Source organism: Carcharodon carcharias, chromosome 8 (genome assembly GCF_017639515.1).
Source record: "Carcharodon carcharias isolate sCarCar2 chromosome 8, sCarCar2.pri, whole genome shotgun sequence".
In the NCBI taxonomy this organism is placed as follows: Eukaryota; Metazoa; Chordata; class Chondrichthyes; order Lamniformes; family Lamnidae; genus Carcharodon; species Carcharodon carcharias.
In genome coordinates this window covers 53819684-53832694 of record NC_054474.1, presented here as the reverse complement: position 1 = coordinate 53832694, position 13011 = coordinate 53819684, and the positions used below count along the sequence as shown (strand labels likewise).

Genomic DNA, 13011 nt, shown 5'->3' with positions numbered 1-13011 from the left:
ACAAACTAAAGTGATTTTAAAACAAAAACATAACAGTATATGTGGAAGCAAACAGCTTGATCATGTGAGTCCTCTATTTTAAGATAGTGATACGTATAGTGGGCATGTTGAGGTATGTAACTGTGTTTCAGAAATGAGGATCCATGACAAAAGGCATAACCAAATTGTTGACACAAGATATGGCTAAATTTTCACGGTACATCAAATAATGTTACTGATTTATCCAGTGTTTACATGAACTAGAAGAATGTTCTTTGTAAACTGATATTTTGGGGTGAAATTCAACTTTCGCAGATGCACAAAACAAATGATAACAGGTTTGTCGCCTGTTATACATCCCACCCAATTTCTCTTTTTTTTTATTTGTTCATAGGATGTTGGCAATGCTGGCATGACCAGCATTTTTTTTATTCATGCATGGGATGTGGGCCTTGCTGGCTAGGCCAGCATTTATTGCCCATCCCTAATTGCCTTTGAGAAGGTGGTAGTGAGCTGCCTTCTTGAACTGCCATGGTGTAGATACACCCACAGTGCTGTTAGGGAGGGAGTTCCAGGATTTTGATCCAGTGGCAGTGAAGGAAAGGCGATATATTTCCAAGTCAGGATGGTATATGGCTTCCAGGTGTTCCCATGTGTCTGCTGGCCTGGTCCTTGTAGATGTTAAAGGCCGTGGGTTTGGAAGGTGCTGTCTAAGGAGCCTTGGTGAGTTCCTGCAGTGTATCTTATAGATGGTACACACTATTGTCACTGTGCATTGGTGATGGAAGGAGTGAATGTTTGTGGATGGGGTGCCAATCAAGTGGACTGCTATGTCCTGAATGGTATCAAGCTTCTTGACTGTTGTTGGAGCTGCACTCATCCAGGCAAGTGGGGAGTATTCCATCACACTACTGACTTGTACCTTGTAGAGGGTGGTTAGGCTCTGGGGAGTCAGGAGGTGAGTTATTCACTGCAGTATTCCTAGCCTCTGACCTGCTCTTGTAGCCACAGTATTTATATGGCTAGTCCAGTTCAGTTTCTGGTCAATGGTCACCTGCAGGATGTAGATAGTAGGTGATTCAGTGATGGTAATACCATTGAATGTGAAGGGGAAATGTTGGATTCTGTCATGTTGGAGATGGTCATTGTCTGGCTCTTGCATGGAGCAATTGATACTTGCCACTTGTCACCCCAAGCCTGGACGTTGTTCAGGTTTTGCTGCATTTGGACTTGGGCTTCTTCATTATCTGAAGAGTTCCGAAAGATGCTGAACATCAGGCAATCATCAGCAAACATCCCCACTTCTGACCCTTTTGCACATCCCTAATTGCTTTTGAGAAGGATGTGGTGCACCTTCTTGAACTGTTGCATTCTATGTGGTGTAGTTACACTCACAGTGCTGTTAGAAAGGGAGTTCCAGAACTTTGACTCAGTGACAATGAAGTAACAGGAATGTAGCTCCACGTAAGAATAGTGTGTGACTGAAAGGAACTTGCAGGTGGTGGTGTCCTCACGATCTAGTTGTCCTTATCCTTCAAGGCGCTGGAGGTTGTGGACTTGGAAGATGCTGTTGAAAAAACTTTGGCAAGTTGCTGCAGCGCATCTTGCAGATAGTGGAGGGAGTGAATGTTAAAGATGGTGGATTATGTGCTAATCAATTGAGCTGCTTTGTCCTGAATGTTGTTGGGCTTCTTGAATGTTGCTGGGTCTGCACTGACTTGTGTCTTGTAGATCATGTGCAGGCTTTGGGAAGTTAGGAGGTGAGTTACTTGCCACAGAATTCCCAGCCTTTGACCTGTTCTTATAGCCACAGTATTTATATCGCCGGCCCAGTTCAGTTTCGGGTCAATGGTAATACCCAGGATGTTCATGGTGGGAGGTTTTAGCAATGCTAATGCCATTGAATTGTTACAAGAAAATGGTTAGATTCTTTCTTGTTGGAGATGACCTTTGGCTAGCACATGTGTGGCACAAATATTACTTGCCACTTATCAGCCCAGTCTTGAATATTTTAAGACGTGTTTCTCCTCTCCATTTTATTTCTCCCTGTACCATGCCCTTAAATGTTAATAAACCTCAAACTCTGTTTCAATTATAGATCCACAATTACACTGGACCTGCCAAAATTGTGGTTCAGTTAGTAACCATTGATGAACCGCCACTTTTGCATGTGCACAGCCTAGTGGGAAGACAATGTGAAAATGGAATCTGTGTGATCCAAATGGATTCTGAGGACATGACTGCAAGGTAGGAATGTAGGTTTAAAGTAATACAAATATTTGGAAGCTTATTTCAAGTACCTATAGCAATCTTATTTGAGATTGGAATTTGGAGATTGGATAAATATTATAAAAGAATTGTAATAACAGAGGGATCAGCCACTTCAATTTTTTGAGAAATGATGTATTTTCAATGCTTATTTTCCATTGGATTTAGCAGAGATGGGCAGCCAATCCTGTCAATTGCTGACCAAGCAGGTTAGGTTAAAATTGGGCTGAAATTGACTTTGCTGGGGTCACTAAACAGTCAGCAGTGGATTATTTGCCTGTTATACTTTATGCCTGACTTATCTTTCTGGTAAAGTCAATGGAATGGAAGACTGGGTGAGGTATAGTACAGATGACTGACCTGCTATCATCAAATTATGTCCTCACTAAATTCAACGTTAAGAATATAAGTAATGTTCCCAGTATATAATGAAAATTGTTCTGGTGATTTTGCTGGTGATTTGGAATGTTCCTGCTGTCTTGAATAAATTCCACAGCTTCACTGGGCGGAATTTTCTGCCTGCCGGGTGGGAGGGCCCAACCCAATCTCTGGCAGCTAGGGAGCCGTTCCCCGCCAGAGAAGTGGGCCCCACCACCATTTTACATGGGCAAGCCAATTAAGGCCCGCCCAGCATGACGTCCGCCGGGAAGCGCTATGCACTTCCTGTGCGGGCAGGGAGGAATTCCCCAAAAGTGAGAGTGCGCTCTTTCGCGCATGCGCACGAAAGAGCACATATCTCCCTGAGGCTAAGTGCTGCCTCAGGGAGATTGCTGACAGTTTTAAAAACGTTAAAAATAGAAAAAAAAACCTTAACATGTCCCCCTCATGTGACAATGTCAAATGAGATGGGACATGTTCATAAATTACACTAAGGCTTTATTAAACTTTTTAAATCCCTACATGAAATTTCATCCCGCCGGTGGATGAGGTTTCATGTTTTTTCTATTTGCCGCCGGGGCTCCTGGCCTTCCTGCCAACCTTAAGGTTGGACTGGCAGGATCTTTAATTTCAATGATCCTGTCAATGGCCTCAATTGGCTGATTTTGCTGTGGGCCCGCCTTTCTGAAAATTAAATGGGGCGGGATGACATCGGGGGTTCCGCCCGACATCATCCCACATCATTTTACCCATCGGCGAGCGGGCCCTGCCCCCTGCTCGCCAACGGTAAAATTCAGCCCACTGTTTCCAGGAACTAACAGTTAGTGCTTTGTGGTAGGAGCTGAAGGGGAGATAATAAAATATAGCATCTAATAGTGAGGTAGTTAGCAACTGGTACAAATAAAATAGCTTTACTGAAGCACAAATGCATTTCATTTGTTAAAGTACTCTTGAATTGGAAGAAAATGTGTTGAATGAGATAATAATCGTTAGATCAAATTGACAGTTTCTGAAGTAGATTTCTAAGTACTGAATAATGTATGTAATGTTGTAATTTCTATCCCTATTCATGCAGAGAGACATAATAAAATAATTCTAATAATCCAGGGTGTCTTGAAGTAATGAGCTCAAACGCCATTAAAATTACAATTTAGAAAAATGCTATTTGATTCGAAGATGTATTTTGATTTGGAAACTTAGCCCTATAAAGCTAATTAAAATAAACCAAATGAAAATTGATCTCCCAAACATCAGAAAGGAATTCAGTCCCCAGAAACAAAAGAACAGTAGTAGGTCATTCAGCCCCTTCAGCCGGCTCATTCATTCAATTAGATCATGGCTGATCTCCATCTCAACTCTATTTTCCTGCCTATGGCCTGGATTTTTCCTATGACAGGCAGGGTGGGCGGAAGCAGGAGGGTGCAGGTGGGGGGAAGAGGGAAAGTCGGGGCCTGCGTTCTTTCACGCATGCGCGTGAAAGTGCACAGTAATCTCCCTGAGGCACGGAGCTGCCTCAGGGAAATTGAATAGACAATAAAAAACTTCAATATATGGTGTAAAAATTTATTTAAACATGTCCCCTCATGTGACAGTGTCACATGAGTTGGGACATGTTTGTAAAGGTGGGAAAATGAATGAATGAATTTTGTAAAAAGGTTCAAGTCCCTGAAAAACGCGAAGGCTGCCTGGGCTTTTCAGCTGCCCGCTAACGTTAAGGATGGATGGGCAGCATTCTTAACTAGTTTAATTACTTTCCTAAGGGCCTTAATAGGCCATTGACATTTCGAACGAAATATCGTGATGGCGCACGATGATGTTGGGATGCATGCCCGACGTCATTGCCCATCATTTTACGTGTCAGTTTGTCGAACCGTCCCCGCACGCCAACCAGAAGATTCAGCCCTTTGTTTTATCTTCCTTATTAACCTACCTAACAAAATATCTATCTCAGTCTTGAAATCTTCAATTTTTCCGCCATCCACAACTTTTTGGGAGAAAGTGTCCCACTTTTCTACTATCCCTTCTGTGAAAAAGTGCTTCCTGATTTCAGTCCTGATGGCCTAGCTTTAACTTTAAGGTTATGCCCCCATGTTCATGATTTCCCCACTGGAGAAAATAGTTTTTCCGTATCTATCCTACAAATCCTTTTAATTTTAAAGACTTCGATCAGATCACCCCCTCAATCTCCTATACTTGAGAGCATATAAAGCAAGTTTATGCAACCTGGACTCAATTTAATCCTCTAAACTCTGGTATAGTTTTGTCTTCCTTCAAGGTCAATACATCCTTCTTGGGGTGTGATTCCTAAAACTGAATTCACACAATGCATGAAAGAAATGATTTGGAAGCATAAAACTCTCTAGGAGATGGCAAAAAGATCTGGGGCAGAATCTTCGACTCGGTAAGCGGGGGCAGGGCCCGCTTGTCGAGGCGTAAAATGATGCAGGGTGAAGTCAGGCATACATCCCGGCGTCACCGTGCGTCATTTAGATTTTCAATTCGGCCGGCGTGCAGCCAACTTGGCTGCGTGCCCACTGAACTGTCAAAGGCCTATTAGAGCCTGTTAAAAAGCAATTAAGGCAATCAGCTGAGCTGCCCTTCCAACCTTAAGGTTGGTGGGCAGGCGATGAGCCCAGGCAGCCTTTGCATTTTTCATGGAACCTCATCCACGGGCGGGATGAGGTTTCATGAATGATTTAAAATTTTCAGAAAAATTTTTATTAAAATTAATACACATGTCCCAGCTCCTGTGACAGTTTCACATGAGGGGACACGTCATAAAAAATTTTCAACACTTTATTAAACTGTTTAAACTTAAAACTAATCTCCCTGATGCACCTTTGTGCCTCAGAGAGATTTCTGCGCTCTTTTGCGCACTTGCACGAAAAAGCGCACTCCCGACTCAGGCAATCCCCCCTCCCGCCCACCCAGGGAGCACTCAGCACTTCCGGGCGCATGTCAATTAAGGCCCGTCCATGTAAAATGGCAGCGCGGAGAAAATTCTCCCCCGATATCCACTGAGCTATTGCTGAGAGGCCTATTTTATAAAGGTTCAATAGCTTTTACTCTGCAACTTCAAAGGTTTTACAAGTGCCTAAGGGGTTAGGTGGAGTTTCCACAATTTTAAATTAAATGGTGTTGAGGGTTGGATGACACCAACTGAGTGTATATCTGGTGGACACCTGACCTAAATGTTAAAGCTGTAATGTTAAAATTATGTCAGGCCTTGGATTGGAAGCACAGCAATTTTAATCCCTCACCAGTCCTTTGGCATTTCTGCATAGGATAAGTGATATCACTGCTGAGAAATGAATCGATTTAACATTTTGAGCACTCCTCGCTCAAGTATAGAATAGGTAGATGCAGAATAACGGTTTCTCTGTTTTATCACAGCGACGCATTTCAAATTCAACCATAGAAGAGCACCTGCTGCACACTATAATGTTTCAAAATGATTTCATCCTATGACAACTTTGAGTAGCATTGTCCAATCATGGGTAGTTTTTGATGTGGACCCATAGCCATTAGGAATTGAGTTAAGACTGTCTAAACTTTTAAAGCAGACTGTTACAATCCTTTTAGAGACCAACATCTAAAGAAAAATTCAAACACCCAGTGATTAACTGAAAGAACTACACCACAGATTTCATGTTTTTAAACAAAAACAAACTTTATTGTAAATGTAAAAATTAAAGGGAGCAAGCACTCCTAACAACACTAATGTTTTTATTATGTAGGCTATGAATCCATTTTACTTTTATTGCCCATCATCCCCACAAGAGTTCCCTTATCTTACAAAATCTTGAAGATTCATTCACTTTTCCTGGGGCCAATCCAAAGGTATGCTACAGCCCTCTGGAATTCATTTTGATTTCTCCTCCATATTCCAGCTATTCTCCAAGATATGAAATTTCATGGGGATCCTTCCATTAGCTTTTGGCTAAACAACCTTCTAATTTTCTTCAAAACCTCATGACTGTGGACTTCTTAGCTCAAATTTAAGCTTCATTGCATTCTTCAAGATAACTACAAGTTTTCAATGTCAGGGCCATTGCCTCTAGCTCCGACCGAGGCAAATATTCCAAAAAAAGTCTCTTTTTCCTTCAAGAATTTTAAGTGAGCTACAACCTACACAAGACCAAATCTGCAACTACCTTCTGTGAGAAAAAACCCAGATAAATTCAACAAAGGAACCTTCTGACCCCCACAGGCCATCTCTATGGCAACATGGCATGCTTTGGGATGTTCCAAAACAGAAAAGCAACTAATAATGTATTACTCTCAACAGAACTCTGTGACCCACATGAATAATTTATGTCGCTTAGGATATGATTGCCCTGTGCAGACTTGCTAGTTCCACCAAGAGGTCTAGAGATGGGTCAGCCATTATTAATTTTCTCACTTCCAACTGTGACCTTGTAAGATAAATACAGGTTACCTTTTAACTGTAATCAACCCAGGTTTGTTTGATTTGCATTTATATGAGATGCATATCAATTTCTTAACCAAGTGTTTCCATTTATCTTATATTTAATACTTCAGTATTCTAAAATATATTAATTATGGAATCAGATATTTGCAACCCCCCACCATCCCCCCATGAATATCTGATTCCATAATTAATTTATTTTAGAATATAACTTTTAGTTTTAGGAATTAGAGCATTAAATGTAAGATAAATGGAAACGCTTGGTTGAGAAATTGGTACGCATCGCATGATGTGTTATCATTTATTTTTCATTTATCCCAGTTAAAATTACAATTTACAACATACTATATACATTAACAACTATCTTATCACATGTAATACACATAATAATTCCCCCATTGTCCACACGTTAGTCCATTTAAGATATAAAATAGTACTTCTTGTAGTGTTTTCTGAAAGTTGTCTTTTTATTATAATTATAATCCAAAGTTTCTTCTGCAAAAGGAGTTTCCTCATTCTTGTTCACTTGTGAATTTTCAAGCTCAGTTTGTTGAAACAGTCTGTTCAGAATTCACCGTCTGAACTTTACTGTTCTCCGTGTTTCCAGTTTCTCCACTGTTTAAGTTTGAAAATAAGGTCCCAGTTAATTTCATGGGCCAGAAACTTACCTATATCGGGTGGGCTGGGTGGGAATGGGCGCAGGCAAGTGAAGAGCCAATCGCTGCCCACGATCGGCCGTGTGCCGCCATTTTACAATTAGGGCCCGCCCAGAATGACGCACGGTCGGTAGCGCTCAGCACTACCTGTGCGGGTGGGGGGGAGGAACGAGAGTCGGGGCCTGCATTCTTTCGCGCATGAATCTCCATGATGCATGAAGCTGCCTCAGGGAGATTAAGTTGATATTAAAATAATTAAATAAAGCATTTAAACAGTTATCTCAACATGTCCTCTCATGTGACTGTGTCACATGAGATGGGACATGTTTTTATATTTCGGAAGAAAATTTTATTTATTTATTAAAACCTTCAGGAAACCTCATCCCACCCATGGGGTGAGGTTTCCAGAAAAATGCAAAGGCCGCTTGGGCACTTTGGCTGCCCACTAACTTTAAGGTTGGATGTGCAGCATCGTTAGTAAGCTTGACTGCTTTTTTAATGGCCTTAATAGGCCGTTGACAGTTCGGTGGGGGTGCAGCCACCTCTGGCGCGCACCCGCCAAACGAAAGATCTAACTGATGCGCGATGACATCGGGACATACGTTCAACGTCATCTCGCATCATTTTGCTCCATTTTCTTTTCACTCAATTATAAGGGCAGAGTTCTCACTTCGCCTGCTCGCCGACGCATAAAATGAGACACGGTGACATTGGGCAGGCATCCCAATGTCACCGCACATCATTTAGATTTTCAGTTCGCCGGACGTGCAGCCAACTCAGCTGCTCACCCGCCAACATGTCAACGGCCTAGTAAGGCCATTAAAAAAGTAATTGAAATGATTAATGGGCCTGCCCATCCAACCTTAAGGTTGGTGGGCAGGCGAAGAGCCCAGGCAGCCTAGCAAAAATGCATGAAACCTCATCCATGGGTGGGATAAGGTTTCATGAGGGATTTAAAATTTTCGGAATATTTTTAAATAAACATAATGGACATGTCCCAAGCTCATGTGACAGTGTCACATGAGGAGATATGTCAGGAAAATTTTTTAATTCCTTTTAAAAAATTTTTATAACTTCAACCGATCTTGCTGAGGCAGCACTCACAGCTCAGGGAATCGCCACCACCCCCCCCACCCACCCCCCACCCCCCACCCCCACTTCCAAGCAGACATCACGCTGGGCGGGCCTTAATTGGCACCGATCAGGAACTCCCACCTGCATGCCCCTGGTCCCGCACAGCACCACCACTACCCCCCCCCCCCCCGCCACCTGATGGGGGAAAAATGCTGCCCCAGGTATATCTTTGTTTATAAGTCCATTTTCCAGGCTTAAACTTTCAAGATTCTTCTCCAGAAGAAGTAAGTTCAAAATTGACTCCTTAAGTTTTAAATGTCAAACCAACACCTCAGTTATTTCTGCTAAAGCTATTAATCTCACTTATGTTAATTGTTGCAAAAAAATTCAGGGACAAACAAGACCCTTTACAGACTGTAGAGTAATGAAATTTTGATCTAGACAATCTGGATATTATTTGAATTAATATTCTAGATATAGTAGAGAAGTACACTAATTCATCACACCACTTAGGAATTAATAACAAATCTTACATAAAATTGTCATAAAAATCCTTTTACTGACTTAAAGTAGGATATACTGGAGTATTATGGTGAACTGGTTTCATTTTTAATGCCTCCATGAAGATGACTAACAAATATATTTTCTGATTAGCTTTCCCAACCTTGGAATCCTTCATGTCCCTAAGAAGGATGTTGTAGCAATTATAGAAAAACAGCTGATCAGGTCATGGACTTCAGATGCCCAAAATGGGAGTGTTCCACTTCCTGATGGAAATATTGAAAATGAAATGGAATTGCAACGCAAACAGCTGCAGAGTGAGTTAATGTTATTTGGCTGTATTGTTCATTCAGTGCTTAAATGTCTCAATGTACAATATTCTGTAAGCTTAAATTCATGTTATTTGGTGGTAGCTGGTTTCAGCACCAGTGGTAAAGATTTGAGTTCCTCATTTCATAATCTAAATGTACACCTGTTGTACTTCACAGAACACAGTGGGTTCTTTTGTCAGCAGTTACTGGCACTCTGTAAGTAATTAAGGAAATCACTAAAAGATGAGTTTTGAAATCCAGATTTGACTGCCTGGATGGAACACCTTCTGATGTAAATTTGGGTAGTCATGATCAGATATAGTAGATGTGAGATGCCGCAAAACTTCCCACAATTTTAGCCATAAGTTGGTAATTGGCTGAGTGGGAAGTGCCTGCACGCAAATACTTGGGCATTGAGTTGGGTTATGTAAATCTGAGTGAAGTTTCATAAATCTCATAATAGTACTTCACCACCAAATAACAGTCAAGAAGCAATTGTAGCAGGGATAAGACTAACCTCTAACAAATCTTAACCATCTGGCAAATGTAGATTTGTTGTTCTACCACCTTTTGAATTGACTAGTTCTCTATCACCAGCAAAAATAAACAAGGACACTGAAAGATAGTTTTCATCAATGGTGGCAGTAGATAATTTTATTTCTCCTGCCAGCAGGTTAAAACACTATTTTCTTTTAAAATCAAATTATTACTAAACTTTGCTGTGTGGTACAACCTATAGTCAGCATGCAGACATGTTGGGCCATAAGTTACTATCAAAATAACAGTGAAGATAATGGCATTCACTGTTATTTATGCACAAATATTACAGCAACTTCAAGTTGGTTAAATGCATGAATCCAAAAGTTGCTGTTTGAGATGCGCTATTCTGGTGTTAGCTTCCTAAAAAAGTATGGCGCTCTCTGTCTCACCATAGAAATATGTTAATTGGCATGAACTTGCTGTATTTGCATAGTACAAACTAAATGTGCCACAGAAAGTTAAGCCTTGTCCATTTTAATACCCGTTTAGCGATGTATTAAGTGTTATTTCCTGACAACCAACATCTCTGGCACTAAAAATTAACTAGTGCACATGTGGTATCTCATTCCTGCAGGTTTTAATTGTTGGAGATTTTAAATATGTAAAATTTAAAATTAATTTATTTTTATTTTTCCTTTCTCTCTCTCTCTCCCCACCCCACCCCACCTCCACCTCTCTCATAACCTAATCTTCCATTCCTTCTCTATGAGCAGAATATTGCCGTTGGCGTGCGGGGATGGGCCTGACACGCCAACGTGTAAAATGATGTGAGATGACATTGGGCGTGTGCCCTGACATCATCGCGCCATTGTTTAGGCCATTGAGAAAGCAATTTACCCTATTAACAACGCTGCCCACCAAACCTTAAAGTTGGTGGGCAGGCGAAGAGCCCAAGCGGCCTTGGCATTTTTCCAGGAAACCTCATCCACGGGCAGGATGAGGTTTCATGAAGGTTTTATAAAATAAATAAATAAATTTTGTAAAATTCACAAACATGACCCAGCTCATGCGACACTGTCACATGAGGGGACATGTTTAATTTTTTAATTTATTTTTCAACAACTTTTATTGTCTACTTAATCTCCCTAAGGCAGCTCCATGCCTCAGGGAGATTGGCGCTGGCCCCGACTCTCCCTCCTCCCCCTGCCAGCGCAGGTAGTGCTGAGCGCTACCGGCCGCATGTTACGCTGGGCGGGCCTTAATTGGCCCGCCCGCGTAAAATAGCGGTGCGCAGTCGATCGCAGGTGGCGATAGGCTCTGTGCCCACCCCTGCCCAGCTTGCCCACCATAGGTAAGACTCTGCCCTTTCAATATTTGGTTTGGCAGAATTTACTCACTCAAATTTACATTTCCTTCTCATTTCTTGCACTGTGAGTTTCATAATCCTTCAAATTGATTGGCTAAGGAGATATGCTATTGCTTGTCCTGCTTCCCTTGCTGCAAAATTATTAGCTCACACTTCCAGCAACTTGGAACACTAAATATTGCCACAACTAAATGGGCAAGAACAAATCTAACTAATGCCAGGTGCTATTTGTTATCCTGCTACAGCAAATTATCGCTACATATATAATAGTGACAGCCCTTGGTGTTACTTATCAAGTATAGGAATAATGCTATATTAATCTGTTTTGATGTCAGAAGAAGACCGGGAAAGAATCCATCAGGAAGCCCAGAAGCAGACTAAGTACATGGACCTCAGTGTCGTTCGTCTGATGTTTACTCCATACCTACCAGGAAGTGATGGCAAATTTACACGTAGACTTAGCTCAGTTATATCAGATCCCATCTATGACAGCAGTGAGTACTTTTACAATGGACTATATATATTTATGTTTATTTATTTAATTAAAATGAAGAAGTCATGCTTTCATATCATAAATTATTATTTTTGTCTGTGTAGTCGTTAAAATGTACCTTAATACTTCAAACAATATTAAAACAGACTTTTCAGCCCAAACTCATAACATATAACAATAAGCACTTTAGAAGATATATGGCTATTATCGAACTGTGGAAATTAAATCTAGATTTTGAATAAAGTAATTATTTATTGCTCAATTTTGTTAGTATCTTCAGTAATGCAAAAAAAGTTCTGCCATGATGTATGAGTTTACATATATGGCATGAAATTCCGGAGTTCCTAGTTTGGCTCTGAAAAAGTACTACAACAGGACTACCAGCAACAGACCCACCTTCCCAACTGTCAGTGGAAAAATTGGAGCACACAATGATGCTCTGATAGTGGAGGCTGTAGCCCATAAAGGGCCAAAGATATTAGGAACATTTTCTACATTTCTGGCTCCATAAAATACCAATGTTTATCTTCTAAATATAATTCACCTGCACTGGGATTTTTCTTTTCTTCTTTTGCTGAGAAGCAACTAAGGGTCATTATTAGGCTTGCAACAGATGTCAGCTGGCAGTTCTGTGAGTTTAGGAAGAGTGTAATGGGTAAAACTCCTTGAAATGCCCCAGACACATCCATAAAGCTTTCTGTTGCTACTGCTCCCAAACAATATTTGTCCAGACTTTACACAGAATAGAATCCTGGCAAAAACAAAAATACCTGGAAAAACTCAGAAGGTCTGACAGCATTTGCAGAGAAGAACACAGTTAACTTTTCGAGTCCGTATGACTCTTCAACAGAACTAAGGAAAAATAGAAAAGAGATGAAATATAAGCTGGTTTAAGGGGAGGGTGGGACAGGTAGAGCTGGACAGAGGGCCAGTGATAGGTGGAGATAACCAAAAGATGTCATAGACAAAAGGTTAAAAAAGGACAAGATGTCTATGACATCTTTTGGTTATCTCCATCTATCACTGGCCCTCTATCCAGCTCTACCTGTCCCACCCACCCCTTTAAACCAGCTTAT

The 13011-nt window shown here is 41.1% G+C and overlaps 1 protein-coding gene across 1 annotated transcript in view; it reads left to right on the top strand.

Moving 5' to 3' along the window:
- The window catches only part of LOC121281436 (nuclear factor NF-kappa-B p105 subunit-like), a 68492-nt gene that overhangs the window by 39167 nt on the left and 16314 nt on the right, over positions 1-13011 (top strand). Inside the window, exons 7-10 of the mRNA XM_041194381.1 lie at positions 2078-2226; positions 9439-9602; positions 9699-9812; positions 11772-11936. Coding sequence (XP_041050315.1) covers positions 2078-2226; positions 9439-9602; positions 9699-9812; positions 11772-11936 — 592 coding nt within the window. The remainder of the gene's footprint in view (positions 1-2077; positions 2227-9438; positions 9603-9698; positions 9813-11771; positions 11937-13011) is intronic.